Here is a 27730-nt window from a genome sequence, read left to right as displayed (position 1 = left end):
TAGACGTTTTTGCAAATCGCGAATTTCGCTGCGGGACCACTAACATTTTAGAAGTATTTTACTTGTCTCGGTTTGCGAAATTTGCAAACTATTTGCGATTTTGCAAACATTTCATTGTATCACTGGTGCCTCTTGTACAAGTACGCAAACTGGTTTTTTTTAACTTGGTTTTTTTTAATTTTTCAAAATTTTTGAATGATTTGAATTCTGAAACTGAAGTTTTTGACAGGATAAGTTCAACTAAGAAACTGTAGCTTCTGATGTCTTCTACACGGTGAAATAAATTTTACCAATTCACAACAATCATGCCAATAGATACAGCTCGCGACACCTCTCGAGTCTTTTTTTTGACGACTTTGTTTTAAACGCATATAAATTTGGCAAATCGGCAAATTGCAAATTGCCAATTTGCCGATTTGCCGGAAAAATCGTTTGCCGTCCACCCCTGGTTTATACTGGCGTCTCATTTGTGCCTGTTTTGCACCGGTGTTCTAAAAACGGGATGCGTTTTTCAAAAAATCATTTTTAAAGCATATATCTACAGAAACTAATGTAGAATTTACATTTAAGAATTTACATTTGAAGGACTGAAAAACAAAAAAGGAATTTTATTTTTGCCAGTTTCATAAAATGTGTTCAAACATGGCCAGTTTGAACGTTAATTTCTGATCTGCGAAGCACTTGAAGACAACATGATTTTATGCAAATAATAGATTGATTAATGCATTTTATTTTGTTCTTAAAACTTTTTACTTGAAAACTTTTCTCTCTGGAATTATAATCGTTTTAAGAAAAATCGTCAAACTCGCGAGATGTCGGGCGCTGTATCTAATGTCCTGATTGATGTAGAGTTTAGAAACATGTTTCATCGTGTCGAAAAAAAAATGAGCAACAGTTTGTTAGGTGAACTTTTCTTGCCAAAAACTTTAGTTTCAGAGTTATTTATTTTACGATCTCGATTTTAAGATCACAACCAGACTTCTCTCCGTTGTACAGTTTATCGTTGCACAGTATACCTTGAAGCGCGGTCTAGGGTTCGGTAGAGCGCCTTATGTACTCGATCCGCGCCAAAATGAAAGGAATTTCTGAATTAATCAACTATATTTCACAAATAAAATATTCATTTCACATTACAAATCATTATTTAAGTTCTCATTTCGATTGCTTCAGCTCATCCCACTTCTCAATACAATTCGGCTCCTTTTTTCCAGTCAACTTCCAATGAGTGATCTTAAATGCAAGCAGGAATTGGAGGAACTCGTAATAGGTAAAGATGGTGTAGCAGTTGTTATTCTTCACAAATGCATACTCTTTCACAAGCTGAAAACAATGAATTGGCTTAGAGTCTTAGATCACTTGAGACCTACCTCGTCCTTCGACTTAGTGATAATGAACACTGGACCAATGTCGTCGCGATAGTATGGGGAAGCAGTAACCGTATTTTGTCTGTCCAAATATCTCAAATCCTGACGAACATCGGCTCCAAGATCACGTACGAGATTTTCAAACGTTGTATCAGGTGTTTCCGGGAACTGATGGTAATACATGGTGACTCCAGCCAGATAAGGGATTTGGTACTGTTGAGCGTGTTGGTGAATCAGGCGAACCGTATTAAAAGTCTCCGATTTCATCTCAACACCTTCCACCTGGAACTTGTAGTCGTCCGCGAAATTCTTCTTATCCTTGAGACAGGCGGTCATCCAACTATTCTTCATGAGAACAGTTTCTCTGAAATATTGTGAATTTTTTGCGGAAATATCAGAAATTTTCTCATTTTACTGAGTTTGCTCAGCACGGCAAATTTGACGAAATGGCTGGGTTTGCCTAGTTTACCGAGCTCGGCAAATTTGTCGAATTTGCCGGGCACGGCAATTTTCTGAAAAGTGGATTTTCCGCACACACCACCTATTTATTGGATTCTAAAAAATTGGGCCAGAACTATTGATTTTGTTTCAAAAAAACTATAGTAAAATAACATAGTAATTCCGAATTTTATGTAGTCCGGCCAAATTTGCCGAATTTGCCGAACTCGGCAAATTTTGAGATTTGCCGCCCCTGTTCCAAACAAATTACCTGAAGATATACGGAAACATTTCCTTATCACCTCGAACATCAAACGACAAAACACCTTTTTCATCCGTTGGCAAGATGATGTGAGTGGCTTCCCTAGCATCAGTAACCATCTGAAATGTTGGGTATGGTTTTAATCGAAATCTGGAAAACCTACATTCTTCGGGAACATCTTGACAAACGCTTCTTTCACATCTGTATCCGCTTCGCCCGCTTCGGCCATCATATCATTATAGTGAATCCAGACCTTGTAATCAGATGGGCCAAACTTTGGAAGTTTCCGATGAGTTTTTTTGCCTCTGCTGTACTTGTTAAACATCGCCAGCAACTCTTCTTTCTTCTCGGTTTTTTCGGCTAGTTTTGCTGGCAGTTGATAGTTGCTATCCATTTTCGACGGGTCTGCACCATTTTTAAGAAGATATGCAACAAATTGTACCAAGTTTCTTGTGACTGCCATATGGAGAGGCGTTGAATAGTAATTGGAATGGCAACCTGGAATTTCACTTTGATTAAAGAAGTCGTCTTGGCGACGGCTATATGCTAATGTTGAAACACTTTAAAAAAGGCCTCAAATATTGTTTGAAAGTTGCCGTTTGCCGAAATCTCTCACGGCACTTTTACTGTTTTTCAGGCAACTTTCAGGCACTATTTGAGGACTTTTTCAAGCATTTCCACAGAAAAAATGTTATTTTCAGATATCAATAAACCTCTTTCTACATTTTTCTATTAACTTTGGATGAGAAAAGCTGGATTAGTTTTGTGGGTTCGCCGAAAAAAATTCCGCAGAGCCTTGGTACAAACGTAGGCTAAAGTCTACTCACGATTTGAAAATCTAGATTTATTTGTTTTTTGCAATTTCACATGTAGTGACTTGAGAAAACGTTAAATATCATATGTAATGACCACCGCCGATTTGAATTTGTTTTTTTTTTTTTGAAAAAGCGCGACTATCCTAGACCTAGACCTAGACAAAACTCACTGTAGGCGTTCACATCAGCTGAGTTATCCACACAATTCTTGAACCTTTCAAAGTTCCGATCCGAAATTGCACTGTGAATACTCAAGTGCCTGTTTGTTTCCGATATCTCATCATATCTCATTTCTCCCTCGGGTATGGTAAATGCCGAATGACGGTAGTTGACCGGGTTTTTGAGCAATTTCAGCATGTCTAAAAAATGCTCTTTTAATCGTAACCGCGGTTATTTTCTTACCTAAATGTTTCCACAAGAGGAATCCTCCGACGCCAGCTCCAATCAACAGGGCAATACCTCCAACGACACCAACATACAGAGTACCGCTACTGCTGAAATTGAATTGAAATTAATGTATCTACATCTGCAAGTGTACAATTACCTTTCAACATTTCCACCAGCCGCAAAAAAATCAGAGAAGAACTCATCGATTTTCACGATACACAACGAGGCACCTTTGAAAGTCGAGCGATGGTTAGCATAGTTCAACTCCAGGGATCCGAGAGTCTTGAAGGATGGAGCAGCTTTTTTGATATCATTCACGGCGCTAGTGCTCAAAGTTTTGGCAACTGGGTCTTCCAACAATGACGAATTGACAGTAACTCCAGACACTTCACTAGCCTTCTCAAATATGGCTCCCAATTCTCGAAGACCTTGACCAGTATGATTGCTTGCAAAACTCTCCAAATTCGTCAAATCCAGCAACATCTTTTTCAGCTCAGGTTTTAGTGTTGAGGTGTCGACTGTTTTTAGAATTTTCTGAACTTCTGCAAACACGGAATCGGAAAACTTTGTGACATCCGTAACTATTTTCTTCTTATTGTTCACTTCACTGAGTTGGCGGAGAAGTTGCAATCCTTTCCCGAGATCTTGCGATGCCAAAAGATTAGGAAGTTTCGTTGGATCAATTGAACCGGTAGCTCGTCGTGTTCGTTTACCATCTAATGATTTCTTTACAGAAAAGTACAGATTTTGAAGTTTCGATATTAGATCCAGAAATGAAATTGTTGCTTTATCATTCTTTGCATGAACTCCAAATGCACGGATGTTGGAACCAAACTTTAATACATCGGAAGCTAGACTGCTATTGAAATTCTTATTTTTCAAGCATTCGAGAGTGTCTACCAAGTTAGTGCCTTTCAAAACTGGTTGCATTTGAGTGATTATTGGAAGGCTTGTATTCAGATTAGTGATCACAATGTCAATATGAAGTTGGCCTATTTCTTCAAAGTACTCATATACTGTTGCAACGCCTTCCACAATCTTCAGATAGTTTTTATTTGCCCTCATAGTTATAATGTTACTGAAATATTCCCCTATGGGTAAACTCGTATTAATATTATTAATATCTGTTCGGAGCTGGTCAAAAACAGATCTATCTCCGAGGACGTTCAGTTCTACAATTTTCTTTAACAAAGATCGCGTTTTACTTGCAGAAGTGTCAAATGATTTCAAATTTTGAATGGTTTTTTGGAACGTTTCGAAGTTGACATTAGCTGTCATTTGTCCTAACTTATCGATGCATTCTCCAACTTCCAAAATTGATTTTTGAAATGTTTGCAGTTGGGTTGGGTTTACGTATACTTCAACAGCTGAATTGAGTAAAGTTTCCGATGTTTCAATTGGCTTGGCAGAGATAGTTCGAAGTGGCGTGAAAACAGTTTCCATTTCAACTGATTTAGAACTAACCGTCTCAAAAAAACGCAAATACTGTTTCAGCACAATCAACGAACTTTTATCGTTTCTAGCAATTTTCTTTAAAAACCATTCGTTGTTTAGATCCTTCTTCACTGCTTGAACATTACCTAACCCGTTCAAAAAGCCAGACGTCAAAAGTCGAGGTTTTGTAGAATTTGAAGGCGTTGTCGAGCGGATCTTTAAACTTTTCGAAATAGAATCTTTCAGCAAACGCAGCAATGAGAACTGCTTGAAAAACGAGTCTAGTTTGGTAAACTCTTCTTTCGTATTTTTGAAATCTTTTGAAAGCTGTCTGATCTCATTGAATTGATTGTGATAAGTCTTAGCCACAACCCCTAGACGCTCAACAACGTCAAAACTCTGTGAGATGTTTATAACAGACCACAACAGCTTCAAGCTATCTTCATATTTTGACGCCTCTCTCAGAGTGCTACCCAACGAACCGAGAGAACTTTTAAGACTATTAATACATTCCTTTGCACGTTGATCTGTGTCTGGTGTCCACTTGTTTTTGAGCAGTAAATTCAAGTGCTCCGAAACAGGTTTCAGAGAAGTTGTAATTAGACTTGTCGATATATCAAATGATCCCGTCACTTTCCCAATAGCATCTGTCAAATCAGCAGCTTCTGCCTTTTTCAGCATCTCCACATTCTTCCCCATATCTCCCAAATGCTTCAATCTCTGAGCATTCTTTGCACCATCCAGTGAACTTTTCGTCAACGCCCCCGCATCCTTTGCAATACCAATGTATCCCTCTTTTGCCTTTTTCAGATCAAGTGTCTGAAGGTTAGAGAACCCGTCACCTGGTGGAATATTCAGAAGCTCATCCAGAAGATTTGCCATTTTCATTGACTTGTCGTTGAGTCCTTTTTGAATCGTGATTGCATTGGTGACACGAGCAACGATGGAGAGCTTGTCAATGGCATCGTGGAGAGCAGAAGAGCGTCTAGGTGGAGGAGGAGCTGAAAATATAAAATTTTAGAAAAAGTTGTGTAGAAACATTGTTTCAATCTAGCTAATCTAATAATTTTTGGTCTAAATATTTTGATTTTTAACACAAAAATGATGCAAACAGATGAAAACAATTTTCAACATACAAAACATTAATACTTCTCACTCAAATTGTAAGATTTTTTCGAGCATTTCTGAGCAATTTGAGATATTCGAATTTGGCCTATTTGACCTATTTGACAAATTTGATTAGAAGGTTAAACGGTTAGGATGAGCTGAGAGGATCGGGCCAAGATAAAATAAGAGTTTGGACTATCTTGAACAGGCCAAGCTGAGCAAAAACAAATTAGGCTAAGCTCAGCAGGGCCATGTAAGTTGAGCGAAGGCAAGTCAAACTGAGCTAATACCTGATTTGGATTGGAATCCATCTAGCATGAGCAGCAACAAAGAAAAAAAAAAAAAAAAACATAGACAGAGACACAAGATAGAATCACACACTGCAACTGCATTTACCCTCTTGAAAATGACGACAGTTATTGATTTCGGATTTAGGGTGAGTTGCATTTAATTTAGTGAGTTGAAACTAAATATATTTGAAACCCTCTGAAGTTTTTTTTTTTGCAAACCTGCAACCAAAACTAAGCACTAATAAACTCCCAAATTTCCAAAATTTCCAGGAAAAAACCGCCCGTCCCCTAGAATGTGTAGTTTGTGGACTTCCATCAAGCGGTTATCACTATGATGTAGTGGCTCCACGCGGTTCGCAGAGCTCATTGGGATTCTGGGTGTCTTGGCAAGGCAGCAGAAGATTCTGAGAGACCTTCACGCTTATCAACTTACAATGGTTTTGGGAAAACTTCCTGAAAAGTTTTGTTTGAGCTTGGTGCATGATTTGGTTTTTGAATAAATTGTTGCTTTTTGTAAGCTTTCACGGACTGTAAATGGTATCTCAAAACTGATATAATTTCAGAATTGAATAAAAATGCGCTTTTGAATTTTTTAAAGAATTTTTTTCCAAATTTTTCTAGAAATTTCCAGAAGGTTCCAGAACTTTTTTAGATTTTTCTAAAAGTTTGCTAAAAATTTCAAAAGTTTCCAGTTTTTCCAGAAGTTCCTAAAAGGTTCCAAAACTGTTCTAGGTTTTCTAAAAGTTTTAGAAAAATTCTAGATTTTTCTAAAACTTTCCGGAAGGGTCCACATGTTTTCAGACTTTTCTAGGACTTTCTAGATTTTTTAGAAGGTTCCAAAAGTTTTCAGAATTTTCTAGATATTTCTAGACATTTTCGGAAGGTTCCACAAAATTTCTAGATTTTTCTAAAAATTTTCGGAAGGCTCCCCATGTTTTCCCGGTAGTTTTTTTTTTCAAAAATGAGAGTTTTTACCTTAAAATTTAATTGAGTAATGATTAAAACAGGAATAATTCTAAATTTTTACGTGAAATTTCAAAAACCCCTAAAAAACCGCCACGTATTCATCCTTTTTCCTCTCATGCTGACAAATCACAACGAATAAAATTCATTACTTCTGTTCGAGAAAATTCGTTTTCTACACGGAATGAAGACACATCTGTTCATCAATTTGCTGCTGCTCATGTTCGATGGGCTCCTATTGAAATCAGGTATTTAATTTTTGAATATCATTTTTGACATTGTACATGACATAGTGGTATGTTACAAATTGTGCAAAACGTTCACACAACTATTCAGATGGTTTTTATTATTCTCAGTGACTTTTTGATTGTCGGAATGATCTACTTTTGCGATTTTCTTTGCTTACCTTTCACCAATAGTTTCAGTCATCATTTCTTGCAGCGCCTTCTGTAAAGTGCGGCGCAGAACCCAAAAAGTGTCGGCCGCAGCGAAAGAACCACCGAAATGTGTGTTTTCCTTCAATCGAGTAATGATTAAAACAGGAAAAATTCTAAATTTTTACGTGAAATTTCAAAAACCCCAAAAAAACCGCCACGTATTCATCCTTTTTCCTCTCATGCTGACAAATCATCACAAATTTGATTCATTTCTTCTGTTCGAGAGAATTCGTTTCATTCTCATAATGAAGAAACAACTACTCCTCAATTTGTTGCTGATGCTCTTCAATGGATTTCATGTAAAATCAGGTATTATCCAGGGGTGCGCGGAAATTTTCAGCAATTTTCCAACTATCTACTTTTTACAAAACTACGGCGAAATTACTAAAAGGGTACGGTAGGATTGTCTGTGCAGTATTACTTACTGTTGTACATTTACAAGCTCCCATGCAACAGGGGTATGCGACACATCTCAAAATTTGTCGAGCTCGGCAAATTCGGCAAATCTACTCTTAAAAAATTTCCGTTCTCGGCAAACGGCTAGTTCAGTTCTAGCCAATAAAAGTTTTGAAGCAAATCGCGACTATACCTTTAAAAATCATAACCTTCTGAACTACATTGAAGAAGAATATGATGTCGTGGCCTAGTATAAATTTCATCTATTATAGTAGTTCGCAGAATTTCTGCTCCTGTGGTAATTATAACTACATATGTTTTGATCAAAAAACTTTATTGATAAAGACAAAGTGCAAATTTATTCAGAGATTATTTACGAAAAGTAATAAAAAACAAAACACAATTCACTAATTAAAATAATTCCTTTAGCGCCGTCGTGTCTCCGGATTTCAAACCTACGGTAAAAATCTTTGTCTCTCATTCCCGTGGTTTGAATATAATTAACTCCTCGAAAGAACATCGATTCATCAGTTATTACCCTATTATTTCTCAGTCACACAGTAATAGTACCAGTAAAGAAAATGTTATACACAAACGATACACCAGACGAATCGATATTATGAGCACTTGTAGGTACAGAGAAGGGACAATAGCAGATGGAAAAAAATGAAATGTTTGGAGAAAGAGTGACAGTGCCCCGCGAAAATCCTGAGCAGGTGAGGAGAGAAAAGAGTTTCAGACAACATACCATCTGCTAACTTTATCCTGCTTTTTTAAATGTGGAGTAGCGCCAGTGAGGAAATTGTTGAAAAATACTCCAATGGTCTCAAAATGACCAAATATCATAATAAAACTTTTCAAAAATTTTTGAAATTTTTTTATTTACTGTCAAGGGTAAGATATATAATTTTAAAAAGCAGTATAGATCATTAACAGGTTTGGAAGACCATCAAAACACATAGCAACAGAGCAAGTTCCCAATGCACGGCAGCCGGTAGTCTATTAAAACCAGCGAACATTGCGTAAATCCATTGGATGATTTTTTGAACACAACTGTGTGCTTCATCACTTTTCTTGAAATAATGTCGCCAATTGGAGATTCTGGCATAAACTGCAGGAATGATCGCGGAGGTTACCGACTTGAGATAATTGACGTAGTCGTCAAATGTATAAACTGATGGGAGACTGAGAATGTTGTCTAAAAATATGCAATGAAGAGGAATTATTTGAAGATTTTTGAGATACTTACGATTTCCAAGCTTTCTCAAAATGTCTCCACATATCCGGACCATGTGCTGCAGATCGTTGTTGTTAACCTGGTAGTCTGACAATAAGGGAACCACTGTGTCAGGGCTTTTAGGCTCTTCTGGAGCAACGGCCTAAATTACACCTCTCTTATTCTTATTACTGGCAAAAACTTACAACAATCTCAGAAGTTGCCATTGCTTGCTTACAACATTCTATCAACTTTTCTAAGCCGTAGAAAATCGCTTCTCTGAGCAACTGCCGAAGGTGCTTTAGAGATTCTGGAAGATCTACGCTCCCGTCCCGCATGAAGTTCAAAACTGTTTCAAAGTGTTTGGGGGACCGGTCGATGACAATACGAGTAGTGGTAGAGCTCTAAATAATTTTTTGGGAGTGTGAATCTGAACGCAACTCACCTCGTCTTTAAGTTTCGGTAACTTCCTAAAGTAGCCATCGAATTTTGTCAGAGTAGATCGATTCGTGGAAAACTTCCGGCCTCCCACATCCAATCTAATCATTTTTTTTGTCAAAATCAAGTCAAATTTAAGATAGCCTGAAAATATTTACATGTAGTTTTCTCATGTTGGAACAAAAAGTTGTTGATAAACTTGGTGTGAACTTTGAAAAAATTGGGTTGAAAGAGGATTATAATGTAGGTGTGAGGAAATTGGGGTAGAAATATTCTAGATAAAAAAGTCTGTGTCTCTTCAGTAAACAAGCAACACGTCAGCATACCTATGGGATTGTTATTTCCTGCCGTGGGATCTGTCGCCTAGCGACCAAATGCAAAGTTGGATCATCCGAGAGTGCAGTAGACAAAAAGAAATGAGCAGTCACGTAGGCACCTAGGCACATTCTTACCTACCAAAAAACCCCCACAAATTCTGTATCTCCGCGGCGATCAGAAAACAGCCGTTCATGATTGTTGGTCGGTAGCAGGGGTGTGCGGCAAATCTCAAAATTTGCCGAGCTCGGCAAATTCGCCAAATCTCTTTTTTCAATATTTGCCGAGCACGGCAAATTCGGCAAATTTGCCGTGCTTAACAAACTCGGAAAAATTTGATATTTTTTATGTTTTTGGGGCACCAAAACTACTGAATTCTTAACACACATCTGGTTTCTGAATAAGTTCCGCGTAGTATGTCTGTTTAAGCATCAAAATAGCTCAATTTTGTGTCATTTTACTAAATTTTTGCATAAAAAATCAATAAAACGGCAGGAAATAACAATCCCATAGGTATGCTGACGTGTTGCTCTTCAGTAAACAAGCTGATCGCCGCGGAGATACAGAATTTGTGGGGGTTTTTTGGTAGGTAAGAATGTGCCTAGGTGCCTACGTGACTGCTCATTTCTTTTTGTCTACTGCACTCTCGGGTGATCCAACTTTGAATTTGGTCGCTAGGCGACAGATCCCACGGCAGGAAATAACAATCCCATAGGTATGCTGACGTGTTGCTTGTTTACTGAAGAGACACAGACTTTTTTATCTAGAATATTTCTACCCCAATTTCCTCACACCTACATTATAATCCTCTTTCAACCCAATTTTTTCAAAGTTCACACCAAGTTTATCAACAACTTTTTGTTCCAACATGAGAAAACTACATGTAAATATTTTCAGGCTATCTTAAATTTGACTTGATTTTGACAAAAAAAATGATTAGATTGGATGTGGGAGGCCGGAAGTTTTCCACGAATCGATCTACTCTGACAAAATTCGATGGCTACTTTAGGAAGTTACCGAAACTTAAAGACGAGGTGAGTTGCGTTCAGATTCACACTCCCAAAAAATTATTTAGAGCTCTACCACTACTCGTATTGTCATCGACCGGTCCCCCAAACACTTTGAAACAGTTTTGAACTTCATGCGGGACGGGAGCGTAGATCTTCCAGAATCTCTAAAGCACCTTCGGCAGTTGCTCAGAGAAGCGATTTTCTACGGCTTAGAAAAGTTGATAGAATGTTGTAAGCAAGCAATGGCAACTTCTGAGATTGTTGTAAGTTTTTGCCAGTAATAAGAATAAGAGAGGTGTAATTTAGGCCGTTGCTCCAGAAGAGCCTAAAAGCCCTGACACAGTGGTTCCCTTATTGTCAGACTACCAGGTTAACAACAACGATCTGCAGCACATGGTCCGGATATGTGGAGACATTTTGAGAAAGCTTGGAAATCGTAAGTATCTCAAAAATCTTCAAATAATTCCTCTTCATTGCATATTTTTAGACAACATTCTCAGTCTCCCATCAGTTTATACATTTGACGACTACGTCAATTATCTCAAGTCGGTAACCTCCGCGATCATTCCTGCAGTTTATGCCAGAATCTCCAATTGGCGACATTATTTCAAGAAAAGTGATGAAGCACACAGTTTTGTTCAAAAAATCATCCAATGGATTTACGCAATGTTCGCTGGTTTTAATAGACTACCGGCTGCCGTGCATTGGGAACTTGCTCTGTTGCTATGTGTTTTGATGGTCTTCCAAACCTGTTAATGATCTATACTGCTTTTTAAAATTATATATCTTACCCTTGACAGTAAATAAAAAAATTTCAAAAATTTTTGAAAAGTTTTATTATGATATTTGGTCATTTTGAGACCATTGGAGTATTTTTCAACAATTTCCTCACTGGCGCTACTCCACATTTAAAAAAGCAGGATAAAGTTAGCAGATGGTATGTTGTCTGAAACTCTTTTCTCTCCTCACCTGCTCAGGATTTTCGCGGGGCACTGTCACTCTTTCTCCAAACATTTCATTTTTTTCCATCTGCTATTGTCCCTTCTCTGTACCTACAAGTGCTCATAATATCGATTCGTCTGGTGTATCGTTTGTGTATAACATTTTCTTTACTGGTACTATTACTGTGTGACTGAGAAATAATAGGGTAATAACTGATGAATCGATGTTCTTTCGAGGAGTTAATTATATTCAAACCACGGGAATGAGAGACAAAGATTTTTACCGTAGGTTTGAAATCCGGAGACACGACGGCGCTAAAGGAATTATTTTAATTAGTGAATTGTGTTTTGTTTTTTATTACTTTTCGTAAATAATCTCTGAATAAATTTGCACTTTGTCTTTATCAATAAAGTTTTTTGATCAAAACATATGTAGTTATAATTACCACAGGAGCAGAAATTCTGCGAACTACTATAATAGATGAAATTTATACTAGGCCACGACATCATATTCTTCTTCAATGTAGTTCAGAAGGTTATGATTTTTAAAGGTATAGTCGCGATTTGCTTCAAAACTTTTATTGGCTAGAACTGAACTAGCCGTTTGCCGAGAACGGAAATTTTTTAAGAGTAGATTTGCCGAATTTGCCGAGCTCGACAAATTTTGAGATGTGTCGCATACCCCTGTTGCATGGCGTGCCTAGAGAGTAAAATTTGATCGATAACTAGACAAGAGGTGATAGCCAGGTCCTCAGGAGCACCTATTTCCAAAAACCGAAAAATCGATCAGAAAATTAACCATAAAATGTGATTTTTTATCAAATTTAGCTTATATTTATAAGAAAAAACATACAAATCGTTTTTTAAAAGAAGAATAATGGCCAAAATATGGAGCTAATTTTTGAAAAATCAAAAAAACGAAAAAATAAATTTTTCGATTTTTCGATATTTTTTAAAAGACGGAAACACATGTGTCGTTTTGAAACTTTTTCCCATTTTCTTTAGATATTTTCATACAATTTGCTTACATTTCAAAATAGATGTAGGAACACTTATAGGATGTACACAATTTTGCCGATTAAAATTGATATTGTGAAATTATCGAACATTTTATAATTTTTCAATTGCCGTTCGATTACCGGTTTGCTGATTTGCCGATTTGAAAAAGTCGTTTGCCTCCCTACCCCTGAACCTCACACCAAACAGCCAAAGTTACTGGGCGTTAGAAGCCACCCCAAATGGTATAAACCAGGGGTGTGCGGCAAATTTGCCGAATTTGCCGAATTTGCCGTTTGCCGAGCTCGGCAAATTTGCCGAATTTGCCGAGCACGGCAAATTTCAAAAAAGTAGATTTGCCGAATTTGCCGAGCTCGGCAAATTTCGAAATTTGCCGCACACGTCAAAAATTTGACAGTACAATTTTGACTAAAACTATTGATTTTTTAGCCAAAAATTTAGTAAAATGACACAAAATTGAGCTATTTTGATGCTTAAACAGACATACTACGCGGAACTTATTCAGAAACCAGATGTGTGTTAAGAATTCAGTAGTTTTGGTGCCCCAAAAAACATAAAAAATATCAAATTTTTCCGAGTTTGTTAAGCACGGCAAATTTGCCGAATTTGCCGTGCTCGGCAAATATTGAAAAAAGAGATTTGGCGAATTTGCCGAGCTCGGCAAATTTTGAGATTTACCGCACACCCCTGGTATAAACGTCAAACTACAGACAGTGAATAACTTTATTCAAGCAATATAAAGATTGAACCCAAAAAAATTCACTTTTCAATTATGGTCCGCGTTCTGAGTATCATTCTCACTATCATCCTCATTATCCGCATAATCAGCAATAAAAGCGAGGGAATCGTCGACGAATTTTGTGAATTGTTTATTCGCATTTGAATATTGCCAGCTGTCATATCTCTGACTGATGGCTCTTATGTTAGTTTTGAATTGAAGAGTTGATTTACACTCTTCTGGGTCGCTATTTTTTTCTAAAATGTATGTTATTAACGTTATTATAGGGTATGAAAACTAACGAAAAGCAATGTGCAATTGATTTCCATATCTTTCCATGATATCCGACACATTGAAACCCAATCTTTGGTATTCCACCAAATCCAATATCTTTCCATATTCGATCAAAAGACGGGGCTGAAAACAGAAAATTAGATTCTTCTCAAACTTCTCAACTATCACCGTACCCTGTCGCTTTTCATTTGAAACTCCAACTTGTCAGTATCACTTTTCAACAAACAAATTGCTGTTTCCTATCAATTTCCTATCACACAAATCGACTAAACCCTCCAACAGGTAAAATTGAGCCTCTCTCCTTACTTCCTTGAGCTCTTTTCCTTGTTCAGGAAGATCCACGTCACCGTCTCTCAGGAAGTTCAGGATTAAGTCGAAATGTTTTGGGGAGCGGTCGATGAAAATGCAATTAGATGCGTCGGTTTGGAGCTGAAATAAAAAAATAAAATAAAATTTTAAAGTGCACTTTTAGTAATTTTTTTTTTAGAGTGCTGTTGAAGTTACACCAGGTGTGGGCGGCAAATTGCCGGAATTAAAAAGTTCCCGAAAAATGCTGATTTGCCGAATTTGCCTGAAAATCGGCAATTGCCGACTTATGGTTTTCTACATCTTTTTTTTGGAAATTCAGAATTTCACATTTAGTTGTCAAAATTTTACGCATCCTCATATCTAAAGCATATCTAAAGAAAACGGGAAAAAGGCGCAATTTAAGTGTTAAAAATTTTTTTTTTAATTACAATTTAAAATTTCCTGCAAATCGGCTAATCGCCGAAAATGAAAATTTCCGGCAAATCAGCACATCACCAAAAATGAAAATTTCCGGCAAACCGGCAATGTGCCGATGATGAAAATTTCCGGCAAATCGGCAATTCGCCGAAAATGAAAATTTCCGGCAAATCAGCAAATCACCAAAAATGAAAATTTCCGGCAAATCGGCAATGTGCCGATGATGAAAATTTCCGGCAAATCGATAATGTGCCGATGATGAAATTTCCGGCAAATCGGCACATTTCCGAAAATAAAAGTTTTCGGCAAACCGGCAAAGTGCCGGAATTTAAAATTTCCGGCAAATCGGCAAATTGTCGAAAATGAAAATTTCCGGACAATCGGAAAATCACCAAAAATGAAAATTTCCGGACACTCGGCAAATCACGAAAAATGAAAATTTCCGGAAAATCAGCAAATCACCAAAAATGAAAATTTCCGGCAAACCGGCAAATTGCCGGAGTTTAAAATTTCCGGCAAATCGGCAAATCGTTGAAAATGAAAATTTCCGGCAAAGCGGCACATTTCCGAAAATAAAAGTTTTCGGCAAACCGGCAAAGTGCCGGAATTTAAAATTTCCGGCAAATCGGCAAATTGTCGAAAATGAAAATTTCCGGACAATCGGAAAATCACCAAAAATGAAAATTTCCGGACAATCGGCAAATCACGAAAAATGAAAATTTCCGGAAAATCAGCAAATCACCAAAAATGAAAATTTCCGGCAAACCGGCAAATTGCCGGAGTTTAAAATTTCCGGCAAATCGGCAAATCGTTGAAAATGAAAATTTCCGGCAAAGCGGCACATTTCCGAAAACAAAAGTTTTCGGCAAACCGACAAAGTGCCGGAATTTAAAACTTCCGGCAAATCGGCAAATTGCCGAAAATGAAAATTTCCGGCAAATGGATAATGTGCCGATGATGAAAATTCCGGCAAATCGGCAATTTTCCAATAGCCGAGTTTGCCGACAGAAAGTTACACCATTTATGAACTACCACTTGGACACAGAAATTTTTTTAAAATTTCATTTTTCGAGAAAAATATATTTTGTAGATCAAATTTACCAAAAAATTATTTTTGATCTACCACATCAGTTCGCCGCGATTTTTTGCATTTTTCTGTTTGTTTTCGATACAACTGGGAGTTTTCGATCAGTTTTGCTAGTTTTTTCGGCATTTTTCTCTCTTTTTTCTAATAATTACTGATTTTCAGTACTTCTAGCAATGGCTGCTCTTCGCGTTCCCCTCTCACAGCAGCAGCTTGAGCAGTTAAAGGCAAATAAAAAATGGGGCGAGTATGTTGAGGTGAGAATTTCCGAGTTGTTACCGATTCATTATCAAAATTTGGCAGGCACAAGCAGGACAAAAGTACGAACACTTCACAAGTCCCTACAAGCAGTCGATGCTTACTGTCAAGGAGTGGATAATGCCACAAGGATTGGTGATCTACGTTAGGACAGATGATGGGACCTACCCGGCAAGAGTTGTGGTTAGTCGGGGAAGTCTGGGGACTAAAATTTTTGAATTCAACAGACCTGAATTACCCTAACACAACTTTTTAAAAAAATTAGGCCACATTGGGGCTCGAACCCCGGTCATTTGATTGGTAGATCCAACCATGGAAATTCCCACTGCGCCACTTGTGCATTTTTAAAAAAAATTCTAGATTTTGCTTAAAATAGGTTTTATAGAGTTAGTCCAGTGCGTTTAGTTAAATTTTAGACTTATACCACTAAAATTTTGTGTAGAATTAAGGAAAGTCAGTAGAAAATTCAGATTTTTGAGCGAAAATTTTATTTTTCATGGGTTTAAAAGCTAAATTTTGAGTTAAGCGCATTTGAAATACCCTACGACAAACTCGAAAAAATATTTTTGCCACATTGGGGCTCGAACCCCGGTGTTCAGATTGTTAGAGCCAGCCATGGCAATTCCCACTGCGCCACTTGCGCATTTTCTGAAAATTTCAGATTTAGCTTAACATATAGGTTTAGATAAGTTTTAGTTGATTTTTAGAGTTGCACTACTAATATTTCTTGAGAATTGAGGGAACGCGGCAGGATTTTTAGCTTTTTGAACTCAAATTCAGTTTTTTAAAGCAAAAATAAAATTTTGTTGTACGGTAAAACTATGAATTTTGAGTCGAACGCACCTGATTCATAATAAAGGACTTTGAAAAAAATTTTGCCACAGTAGGGGCTCGAACCCCGGTCATTTGATTGGTAGAGCCAACCATGGAAATTCCCACTGCGCCACTTGTGCATTTTCGAAAAATCCTGGATTCCGCTTAAAATATATGTTTAGATCAGTTTTAGTTGATTTTTAGAGTCATATTGCTAACATTTGTAGAGTCTTAATCAGAATTTTCGGTTTTCATCACTTAAATTTGACTGAATAAAACGATATTTTACAGAACGCTGGTCCAGACAACATTTGCGTCCGTATCGTCAAAGCGAACAAATCGGATCCAGAGCCAGAAACTCAAATCAGCTATGATCAAGTCATTAAGTCCACGGAAGTGCTCAAAATGGAGCCATTGTGAGGATTTTTGTTTGTTGATAAAAACCAATAACCTTCATATTTTTTTCAGAAAATTCAAATGGATTCGCAAAAAGACCGACAACCTTTATTCCATCGAAGCTTTCCAAAATTTGTCGGGATTTTTCAACAAAAAAGTCTTCGAGCTTCTCAAAAAAGGCGATTTCATGGAGTATCAACACGACGATGAACCATGGAAATGCACCATCGTAGAGATCATTGAAAATCACAACGGACTGATTTTTATCAGAAATGGATTGTTCGTGAGATGTGTGCACATGTTCAGTCCATTCTGTCATGAACTCGGCTGGGCTGACAAGTTGAAGGAGACAAATGGTGGGTGATCTTTGTCTTTTGGCGCGGAAAATAACTTCTTTTTTCCAGACGAAAGAGCTGCTGGGATGACTTACAAAATTCTGATCAAACTGGAGAATGATAGGGATCAGCGGGTTATCGTGGATCGTCACATTTTTCGGAACAATACGATTTCGCCTCATCGATTTCAGGTTTGAAGGATTATTGAACAGAGTCGGGCAGATGTATCTCAGGCACGCCTAAGGCTCAGCCTGAGCCTAGACCTAAGCCTAAGCCTACGCCTAAGCTTAAGCCAAAGCCAAAGCCTAAGCCTAAGCCTAAGCCTAAGTCTAAGTAAAAGTAAGACTTGTATTTAGATAAAATTCTTGCCAGAGCTCCGTCCAGTAAGGTAAGGTTTAAGCCTAGGCCTAAGCCTTGGCCTCAGCCTAAGACTAAGACTATTCCTCAGCCTAAGCCTAAGCCTAGGCCTCAACCTTAGCCTAAGCCTAACCCTAACCATAAGCCTGAATCCTGACCCTAAGCATAATCCTAATTCTAATCCTAAGCCTAAGCTTAAATCTAAGCTTCAGTCTGAATCAAAGCATAAGCCTAAGTCTAAGCCTTTGCCTAAGCCTAAGCCTAAGCCTAAGCTTAACCCTAAGCCTTAGCCAGAGCCTAAGCCTGAGCCTAAGCCTAAGCCTAAGATCAAATTTTCGCCAGAGCTCTGCCCAGTCCCCCACACTCAGACTGTTTTCCTGTTTTTCAGGATCTTCAAGTCCTTGTCTACCTGGAAGAGGACCATTTCTACCTGGCACATGTCAAGTGCAAGACTAGAAAAACAGGCCTGACGGATTCCTACTTTTTTCAAATTTCACGTGGAACGGAGCTTGTCAGGGACTCGCTGTTGTCGGTGCGTTTATTTAGTTTCAGAATATTTTAAGAAATATTTAATTCATTTTCAGGATAACAAGATGCCTGTGCAATTCCACTTGAATGATGCGAGAATTTTCGGGTATCGCGACCTGGAGAGACTGCATTTTCCGATTGATCTACCGGATGGCGTGCAGAAAATTGAAGGCGAGAGTAACGTGGACGCCTATATCCGAACCTATTGCCTGACTGATAAAGAGGTGAGGCCTTCAGCAAGACTGTGGTAGTTTAGGCTTTTTACTTTTCCAGAAAGCCAGAGTTCCCCGTCTCAACGAATCTGAAAAGAGAGCAATGTTTGATAGGGTAAGGGTATTTTTGAAAATTAGGCCAGTAGGCAAGAACCTCTTCCAGAAAATTCTAAGCAACGAGATCGGAGTCCACATGAAGCACGGAGCAATGTTGAGGGATTCGAAGTTCAACCCAACCGCCGGATCGCTTACGCCTTGGGCTGGAACAAAGTGTGCGGAGGTCTCCTGGTTCCTGCCATCTTCGGGGAGGACGAGAAATCGACGTGCGGATTTGCTCGCTGCGAGAGTTGTCAAGTATACCGAGCACATTGCACACTTGTATGTGGCTAGACTGGACAAGACGATCTACATGCATGTCGCGTGAGTTTGCCGGGCTTGGGATTAGGCTTAGGCTTAGGTTTAGGCTTAGAATGGGGCTTTGGTTTAGGCTTAGGCTTAGACTGAGGCTTTGGTTCAGGCTTAGGCGTAGGCTTAGGCTCAGGCTTAAACTTAGGGATTAGGCTTAGGGATTAGGATTAGCGCCTTAAGCTTAGAGCCTTAGGCTTATTGTTAGGATCTTTGGCTTAGGCTTAGAGATTAGGCTTAGCGCCTCTAGCTTAGGGACTTAGGCTTAGAACTTTAGGCTTATGGCCTTAAGCTTAGGCTTAGGGATTTGGCTTAGCGCCTCAAGCTTAGGGACTTAGGCTCAGGGCCTTAGGCTTAGGCTTAAGCTCACGCTTAGGCTTAAGCTCACGCTTAGGCTTAAGCTCAAGCTTAGGCTTAAGCTCAAGCTTAGGCTTAAGCTCAAGCTTAGGCTTAAGCTCCAGCTTAGGTTTAAGCTCAAGCTTAGGCTTAAGCTCAAGCTTAGGTTTAAGCTCAAGCTTAGGCCTAGGCGTAGGCTAAGGGCCAAAACGTGGCCTGACGAGGGCCTTGTTGCCAACATTTTTTTACTAAATCATTTTTTTCAGAGATCCGCGTCTGCACCCTGCTGGATTCGCCGATGGCGTCAACCTTCCTATCGAATATTCTGATGCTTTTGCTAAAGATGCTGATATAGAGATTCAAATAAGCCAGCTTGAGGAGACGCTCGATAATCTCGCTTGTGAGCAGGATTCCACAAAGGATCAGAACTGATTTTTAAATGTTTTTCGTTGTAATTTAAATGTCGTATAATTATACAAGTGTTTTTTTTCTCTCATTGTGAAACTAATTGTATGATTATGGATTATTTCCCTTTATTTTATGAAATTATTTAAGATTTGCAGTTAGTTTCAATTTTTAAAAGTGTACAATTTGAATTCAGCACTTGCGAATTAGCCTAGAAGCTTTTTGAAAAAGTTCTTACCACCGCGGGGCTCGAACCCCGGTCTTCTGATTGGTAGAGCCAAGCGTGGAAATTCCCACTGAGCCATTGGTGCACTCCTGAAAAAAATTTGAATTTTCGCTGAATTTTTGTTAAAATTTTTAGGCTATACTTCGTTATTTTTTTAGGAATTGAGGATGAACACAAGAAGTTGTTGAGAACTTTTTTTTTTTTTTTTAAATTTCAGAAAATCGTCGAGACCGGGTACCATATTTTTATGGTAAAAATCGCAACGTTTCAAAGAAAAATTCAAATTTCTTTGCCTTTCTCAAAAAAAAATCGGGAAATATCGATTTTTTCTCGATGCCGATTTATCGATACCGATTTTCACTGAAATGAGATGGGAATTTGAATATTTCTAATGAGAAATTCAGAAAAATCACCTTCCAGAGTTGATTTTAGTTGAAAATTTTGTTAAATTTAATCCAAAATTGATTTTTTTTTTTCGAACTACGGTAAGCAATGCAAGTCCGCAACTTGAGATTAATTGATTTTTCCCATGATTTTCCGTTAAAACCATTTTATTTTACCAGTTTCGGAACGATTTTTCATTCAATTCATGATTTTCCGACTGCTTTCCAATATTTTCTCATTTCATAAACAGCGCACATTTTAAATTTCAAATTTCAGCAAGACTCTTCGCAATGGTCGCCACCAAGAAGGAATTTCAGCTCTCGCACATTTTCAAGAACGTATCAAAGTTGGAAGATGGATAATATTTGACAAGTCCCTATGAAGAACATTTCAATGCTCCATGGTAAGCTAATATCCGAGCTCTGATCGACGACATTACAAGTATTTTATTTTAGGCAATTAATGATTGGTCATCGCGAAGCACGTTTGCGTGTTTATCTGTGCTGTGGACATCCGGCGGAAAAGGACAAAGTCTTGGGAATCAGTGTGGATTGTAACTTCAAGCTCACCACTTCGTCGGGAAAGTGCATTCAAAGATTTAATTCGTGCCATTTCGAGACTCCAAAATCCCATATTCTAAATCAGTTTATTGCTTGGGACACATTGATGACGGATTATTTGGTTGATGATAGTATCATTATTGAAATTAATGCCAAGATTACAAAAATGCCTGGAATCTTGAAGAAACAGCTGAAAAGCTTTGAAAAATCAAATGAAGAATTTTCCGATGTGATTCTCGCGGTTGGAGATAAGAAGTTCTTCGTTCTCAAGAAGGTTGGATTTTTCTGAATTTTAAAACATTAAAACATAATTTTCATGATTTTTTCCAGTTCCTCGCCTCTCATTCTTCATACTTCAAGACTCTTCTTCTCGGAAATTTCGAAGAAGCTGATAAGGGAGAAGTCACACTCCACGGCATCGATTCTACCGATTTTCAGAATCTTCTCGAGGTTCTGTATGGAGAACCCGCAATTGATGGTATGTATGAAAACCAGCAAATCTGAGCTTTCAGTACAGAAAAAAAAAACTTCAACTTCAACAATTCTAGTGTAAACTCCCTCGCCCGAGTTTTGCCCAAGTCTTAGCCAAGTCTTGTCAACTTCTTACCCAAGTTTGCAGATGTAAAGAACGAACAAGATTCCGAAATCCCGCACGCGCAATGTTTAGCGTAAATCGACATTTTGTCTTTTGACTAATTTGTATTTAAAATAGAAGAATTTCGATGTAATTGAAAGAATTCACAGGACAACTTGTCCCTTCAAAGGCAAATTCCAAATATTTTTCTTTGATGGCTAACATTGTTTAAAAAAAGTGTACGAACAAGGTTTGCTTTTTCTCTCATCTAAAAATAAAAAGTAAAGTTATCTTCAGGATGATTCTTCTCCTAGTCCAATAGTCAAATAGTAGTCAGTCAATCCAATGCATCAAATTTTGAATTTTTCTAAGACTGAACTGTTCCTTTGAAATGTAAACTTTTATAAAATTGAAAGACATGAAACAAACATGAATTACAGTAATTCTGTAAACTCTGAACTTAGAATCATCAGGGAGCACACTTGAAAACAAATGAAATAAGGTATGTGAGAATACCGTATCAATCCGATATGTCTGATACTTCCTCAAAAATATCTATCAGAATATGAGTACGATATATTTTTACTAGTGTGCATCTTTTCGCGCGACCATCATGGCTCAGCAGGTAAGATTTCGGCACAACGGGAAATGCGATCAAAGTTCAACACACAGGTTTAAATTGGGTAAGAAATAGGCAAAACTTGGGTAAGGCTTGGGCGACGCCTCGAGACGACGAGGTAGTCCCCGACTTTTTTCATTTTTGAGGCGGCGCCCAACTCTTGCCCAAGGTTTACCCAAGTCTTGGCAACTCCTTATAAATGTTTTTATTTTTTGGGCAAGGCTTGGGTAAGAAGTTGCGAAGCCTTGGGTAGGAAGCTGGCGGCAAACGCCGAGGAAGCACTCCTGGAATAACTCAATGCTTTTTCTCATTTTTCTCATTTTCAGAAGGCCTGTCTCTCGAAAATCAGCACAATTACCGATATCAAAGTAGCAATGGCGTGTGATCTTTCTGAAATGGATCCGGAAGTGGTGGCGGCGCTTCTCAGAAAATCAGTCGCTCTTCAATAATTTTTAGATTAAATTAACGTTTCCCCCCCCCCCCCCCCCCGTTCCTCTTTTTACTGAAATTTCTGATAAAATGCTGTTTTTAAACGATTCTTTGACGTTTTTATTACATTTTTCAGGATTTGTTCGAAGCTTTTCAATAATTGACATTTAGATTTCGATTTTCAGCTGAAAATTCAATGTTTTTCTTGTTTTGGATGCGATGGGTACGAAATAAGATTCCAAAACTGATTTCTTCTCTAAAATTTTAATAAAAACTAATTTAAATCGAGAAATTTCTTGTTGAACTACGGTATGCAATGTGAGTACGCAAGCACACATTGCATTTGATTTGACGAGCAATTCATTTCTCCGGGATTTTTGCTTTTTATTATAATAATATTGCTTTTTCAACGAAATTTTAATGTTTTTTGTTTTGGAAAAAAGTTGGTAGCGCAGAAAAAAAAATGTATTCTTGTAATTTTCACCAATACTTTCCCTCACACATTTATTTGGAGTATTCTTACAGAAAGACTTCACAGAATGGTCCTCCCAAAGAAGGAATTCGTGCTTTCGCACACTTTCACGGATGTATCGAAGATGGAGAAGGATATCAGTGTTTTTAGTCCCGGTGAAGAACATTTCAATGTTTCGTGGTAGGCATTTTTGGTTAATGATAAATTAAAAATATATAATTCAGGAATATGTCAATTTCTTGCGAGGGCGATCACTTGGGAGTATTTCTTCACTGCCACAAGTCGAGAGGAAAAGAGACCATGTGGACAATTGATACTGAACACCAATTCACACTCAAAACTTCGAGTGGAAAAGCTTATAGAGAAGATGATAATTTCAATTTTCAATTTTCGAATGCGCATAGTTATGGTAATGGAACGACTGAGTTCATTTCCTGGAACAAATTGATAAAAGACTATCTAATCGATGATGTAATCACTGTTGAAGCCGCTGTGAAGATCATCAAGACGACTGGAATCTCGAAGAAAGCGCTCAAAGGCTTTGAGAAATCGAATGAAGAATTTTCCGATGTGGTTCTCGCGGTCGGAGACAAAGAGTTCTTCGTGCTCAAACAGGTTAGGTTTTCTACATATAATCTCAATCCCATATTATATTTTAGTTCCTCGCCTACCATTCTTCATACTTCAAATCTCTTCTTCTCGGAAAATTTGCAGAATCTGATCAGAAGGAAGTCACACTTCAGGACATTGATCCCACCGATTTTCAGAATCTTCTAGAGGTTCTGTATGGTGAACCCGCGATTGATGGTGAGAAAACAACGAATTTTCAAATAATAAAGTCATTTTTCAGATGAAACTATCGATGGAATTCTTCACTTGGCTCATATGTACGACATGTCTGTTCCGCTTCGAAAATGCGAAGAGTTTCTAATCAATGAATCTGAAAAGTCGATGAAGGATCAACTCAAAATCGCAAAACAATACCAATTGGAGAAGTTGAAGGTAAAAATTCCAAGATTCACGATGAATCCTTAATTATTTCCAGAAAGCTTGTCTCCTGAAAATCAACACAGTCGATGAGATCAAAGCGGCCGTGGCTGGCAAGCTGTCCGACATGGATCCAACAGTCGTGGCGGCTCTTTTTTAAAGTCATTGGCTCTTCACTGATCACCGAGATCGAATCTTTTATCTTTTTTTCTGTTATGTTTTCTCTGTTGTTATCATGTTACCTGTTTTACTGAAATTTTTTGATAAAATTATGTTTTTGAACGATTACTACTTTTCTTTTAAACATTAGTTCGGATCTTTTGAATGCTTGACGTTCGAAAATTAAGATTGTCCGATTTTGGCCTATCTTGGATTTTGTTTTTAAGCTTTCTTCGAAGCGATAAAATCGATTATTGAAAAAAAAACATGAATTTTTTCGTCGAACTACGGTAAGTGTCGCGGTGCCACCGCGAAGGGTGATAACAACGAGAGACGCAGAGGCAGCAACGAGCAGCGCTCGTATAATTATTATTGATCTCCCCCGTTTGACCTACCCGCCAAATACTAATTTCTCGCCCCTTTACTATTTCGCAACCACCACCTAACCTTTCGATTTGAATATTATTCACTTCTTCCACCAACCACACCTAGGAGGTGGTTGTATTCGGTTTATACTCCGATCATATGACCCTTTCACCAACTCATTCTACTAATTACTCATCTTCCTTAATATTCACCACCACCGATCGATTATTCTAATAAATAACTATTGCGGAAAGCTAAATCTTCGTCTTAATCTATCCGCATCACTGGGGAATAATCTATCGAGATTATTCCACTCCGAGGAGCTGTATCGTAAATCGTCACCTTCAATAGGTGAACGACATGGTGCATCGACCGGATGATTCGAAGGATCCGGACTGGCTCGAGTGGCAGGAGAGCCGACAAAAATCGATAATTCAAGTGTCAGCGACACCGATTCGGACAAATCGATGGATTTTTTCGCCAATTTCGTGGAATTCCGAGCAAAATGTGGAAGTTTGCACAGTTTCTCTGTGGTTTCAAGCGTGACTTGGAGTCAGCATTGGTGTCCGTGGAGTGAGCGATAATGCGAAAAATCCGAAATGGCTCTAGTGGCAGGAGAGCCACAAAAAATCGATACTTCACGATTCCAAAAGTTATTTTTTCGAGTAATTTGGAAACAAAAATCGATAATTCTCACGGAACCGACAATGGAAAATGCGACAATTTCTTCGTCCAAATTGTATTGGAAGGTCGTATCAGCAAGTGGAATCGGGCAAAACAAGGATTTTTGCCGCTTTCATGGATTCTTCGAGAGGACACTGGTGTTCTCGCAAAGTTTCCGAGGATTTCGAGCAACACTATAGAGTTTTTGCATCGATTCGTGGAGTTGGTCGACTGGACAAGGAATGGGTCGAGTGAAACTGGACGTTTCCCACACACTTCGTGGTTACAGTTTTTGAGGATCAAGAGCAAACTTGGAGTTTGTGCCGTCGTGGAAGCAACGATTTGACAAAGGAGGAGCGGTGAGAACTGGAGGTTCTCACCGGGATCGGAGTCAACTTCCGGGACGGACGTGCGACAAACTACAGTCTGCGTGGAGATGAGCAGCAAGAGTAGCTGAGTTTGAAATGCTGAATCAGCAAAGGTCGGGTGTATACCGACGGAAGAGTCACCCAAAAGCCGAAAGTGGCGTTGTCGGGTGGCAATGGGTTAAATTTCACGCCCGGGGGTGACGGTAGGAGCTTTTAAGTGGCAGCAAGGACTGCCAAGCCCCACGTCAAAAATAGTTTCATTTATGAAACAAACGTCCACTAGGGTTTAGTCAATTCAATTTAAAAGGGATCCTCTAATCTTTTTTATAAAAATTCCTTAAACTCTCTTTTCCATATATGCCTTACTTATCGATCTCGCTTCATGCTTTCTCTCTACACAGTGTTCTTGTCTCGCCAAAAATTTTTTTTTAAAATTTTTTTCATGCGTTTCCTTTATGAACACCTGTGGAGAGAACATGATACAAACCTGATTCCAGTTACCAATTTGATCAAGCGTCGACATTGATTAAAAAGGAGCGGAAGAGGTCAGAAACCGATAATATAGGAGCCCCCAAAAATTAAAACTCTAAATTCAAAATCAAAAATTAATTAAAATTTTTTTTCCTTATCTTCCCCGCCTAAGGTAGTGTAGGGTCCCCATAGTTTTCAGGTCAGGTACACGACGGATTAGGCCCCAAAGTGTATCTGCATCACGCGGGTCATAAAAAATCAATAATTCAATTCAGGTTTTAACAATTTAAGTTTTAAGGTGGTATAATATAGGGCATGGCCTCACGTGCGGAACGTGGGAAGACGTTTGACTGCTGATGACAGCCTTCTCCTAGGGAGAGCATCATGCGGCAGCGGCGTACCCGCCGGAGGGAAGGTGCTTAGCTAGGTCGGTAGCGGCGGCAGGCTTCCAAAGGCAAAAACACTCCAAAGGTCGGTTGCGATACTCCGAGTAGATCGGCAGCCGACGCTGCGGAAAAAACTGTCTATATTTCAAATGATGCTTATACATTATAAGTATCAACAAAAAATTCAATTTTCGTTTCCAATAATGCCGAATGCAATAATTTGTGTAGTTCGAGCATTCTTCAATACAATTTTCATTCTAATTTTCCATTCAAAATTCAATTCAAGTCTTCAACAAAAGAAGCAAATTCGCATATTTTAAATTAAAAGTCTTCACAAAAGAAGCAAATTTCAAATGGTTATCAATTTTCAAGTTAACAATAATTCGTAGTACCATAATTCTAGGCTGCCTTATAATTTCCGTTTTTCGTGACAGTAACCTAACTCGTAGCTCCAAGTAGTACAATTTTCTAAGCATTCTCGTCGGCTACAGTAGTTTTTTATCTAGATAACAATTCCAATTTAATCAATAGTTCCCATTTTTAAGCAGTTTTCCAAAAAATCCCCAACTTCTCGTTGTAAAATCACATGTTTCCTCCAAGTAGTTAATTTGATTCCAATTAATTCTAATGTAAAAATTCACAATTCAATTGTAAGAATTTCAACAATTTAATTAAATCAAAAGAAGCAATAACTGCTCAAATCAAAATTTTCCGGACAATCTTAATTTTTTTTTGACGGTGGAACTCGGATTTTTGGAGCGAAGTCGTCGTGGAGCACAGATTTTCGCAGATGTCGACGCCAAATGAGAAGGAAGTGCTGACATTCAGCTAGATGATCAGGATGTTTTCGTCTGGACAGTCGCCTTCTCGACAAAGGAATCATTCTTTCGAATTTGGAATTTTGCTGGATGGAAAGTATTTCGTCGTGTCGTTTCGTGGAATTCAAAGATGTAGTTGGAAGTTGGATGTTCGGCAGGCAAAGGATGATATCGAAAAATCGATGGATTTATCACCCGCCTTGGCTTGAAGATGTGATTGTGCTGGACGATTTGTCAATCAGACAGCAGCTTTCAATGGATAGAAGTCGTTTCGTGGAATCGACATTTTCCGCATCAAATCAAGGAGCAAATCAAGACGAATCTCTACATGATGAATGTGACGATGTTGGCGGAGTCACAAGGAGAAATTCTTCAATTGTACAAGAATCAAGAGGATTTTTCATATCCGGGTGGCTTTATCGGGATGCCACTGGTGATGTCGAAAAGCGAGGACAAAGCCGACAAATAGTGGAGCAGAATCTACCATTCCGAAGATGGAGTTAATTTCGTTGGAATTGGCATCGAATGCAGAAGTCTACACATTGCGAGAA

At 38.3% G+C, this 27730-nt stretch overlaps 6 protein-coding genes, 1 non-coding gene and 1 pseudogene across 8 annotated transcripts; 4 read left to right on the top strand and 4 right to left on the bottom strand.

Annotated features, from left to right (window-relative positions):
* Positions 1-1152: 1152 nt before the first annotated feature.
* K02F6.4 (ANK_REP_REGION domain-containing protein) lies at positions 1153-6579 on the bottom strand (the record flags this gene model as incomplete). The annotated part of the gene is made up of 8 exons (NM_061892.1): positions 1153-1320; positions 1368-1728; positions 2074-2183; positions 2228-2562; positions 3050-3238; positions 3282-3373; positions 3424-5701; positions 6531-6579. The coding sequence occupies 8 exons, from the start codon at positions 6577-6579 to the stop codon at positions 1153-1155; spliced, it is 3582 nt and encodes a 1193-aa protein (NP_494293.1).
* A 2177-nt stretch (positions 6580-8756) lies between these two features.
* On the bottom strand, positions 8757-10314 carry K02F6.5 (BTB domain-containing protein). Its single transcript, NM_001377724.2, has 5 exons — positions 9874-10314; positions 9555-9691; positions 9316-9513; positions 9143-9272; positions 8757-9091 (listed from the first exon to the last, which is right to left on the bottom strand). Exons 2-5 carry the CDS (start codon positions 9654-9656, stop codon positions 8823-8825), a joined length of 699 nt encoding a protein of 232 aa, NP_001364769.1. The 5' UTR covers positions 9657-9691; positions 9874-10314; the 3' UTR covers positions 8757-8822.
* Positions 10021-11692, top strand: K02F6.8 (BTB domain-containing protein). The gene is made up of 5 exons (NM_061890.3): positions 10021-10577; positions 10760-10896; positions 10938-11135; positions 11179-11308; positions 11360-11692. The coding sequence occupies exons 2-5, from the start codon at positions 10795-10797 to the stop codon at positions 11626-11628; spliced, it is 699 nt and encodes a 232-aa protein (NP_494291.1). The 5' UTR covers positions 10021-10577; positions 10760-10794; the 3' UTR covers positions 11629-11692.
* A 1854-nt stretch (positions 11693-13546) lies between these two features.
* K02F6.6 (DUF4296 domain-containing protein) lies at positions 13547-14277 on the bottom strand. Its single transcript, NM_061889.3, has 3 exons — positions 14016-14277; positions 13851-13965; positions 13547-13805 (listed from the first exon to the last, which is right to left on the bottom strand). Exons 1-3 carry the CDS (start codon positions 14028-14030, stop codon positions 13597-13599), a joined length of 339 nt encoding a protein of 112 aa, NP_494290.2. The 5' UTR covers positions 14031-14277; the 3' UTR covers positions 13547-13596.
* A 1540-nt stretch (positions 14278-15817) lies between these two features.
* Positions 15818-19852, top strand: K02F6.7 (Tudor domain-containing protein). Its single transcript, NM_061888.6, has 10 exons — positions 15818-15909; positions 15956-16093; positions 17015-17139; positions 17192-17475; positions 17524-17645; positions 18200-18343; positions 18396-18563; positions 18613-18666; positions 18715-18971; positions 19559-19852. The coding sequence occupies exons 1-10, from the start codon at positions 15829-15831 to the stop codon at positions 19722-19724; spliced, it is 1539 nt and encodes a 512-aa protein (NP_494289.2). The 5' UTR covers positions 15818-15828; the 3' UTR covers positions 19725-19852.
* On the bottom strand, positions 18054-18103 carry K02F6.10. The gene has a single exon (NR_050904.1). It is a non-coding gene; the product is annotated as an Unclassified non-coding RNA K02F6.10 (non-coding RNA).
* Positions 19853-20597: 745 nt separating the features above from the next.
* bath-18 lies at positions 20598-22445 on the top strand (annotated as a pseudogene). Its single transcript has 4 exons — positions 20598-20710; positions 20763-21141; positions 21198-21345; positions 22387-22445. Coding segments are annotated over exons 1-4 (699 nt in total).
* Positions 22446-23012: 567 nt separating this feature from the next.
* On the top strand, positions 23013-24231 carry bath-13 (BTB domain-containing protein). Its single transcript, NM_061886.2, has 5 exons — positions 23013-23141; positions 23186-23576; positions 23621-23768; positions 23812-23963; positions 24007-24231. The coding sequence occupies exons 1-5, from the start codon at positions 23029-23031 to the stop codon at positions 24106-24108; spliced, it is 906 nt and encodes a 301-aa protein (NP_494287.1). The 5' UTR covers positions 23013-23028; the 3' UTR covers positions 24109-24231.
* Positions 24232-27730: the final 3499 nt, after the last annotated feature.

This window comes from Caenorhabditis elegans, chromosome II, assembly GCF_000002985.6.
Source record: "Caenorhabditis elegans chromosome II".
NCBI classification, from domain to species: Eukaryota; Metazoa; Nematoda; class Chromadorea; order Rhabditida; family Rhabditidae; genus Caenorhabditis; species Caenorhabditis elegans.
The sequence above is the reverse complement of the archived record's forward strand: the minus strand, read 5'-3'. Positions and strand labels throughout refer to the sequence as shown.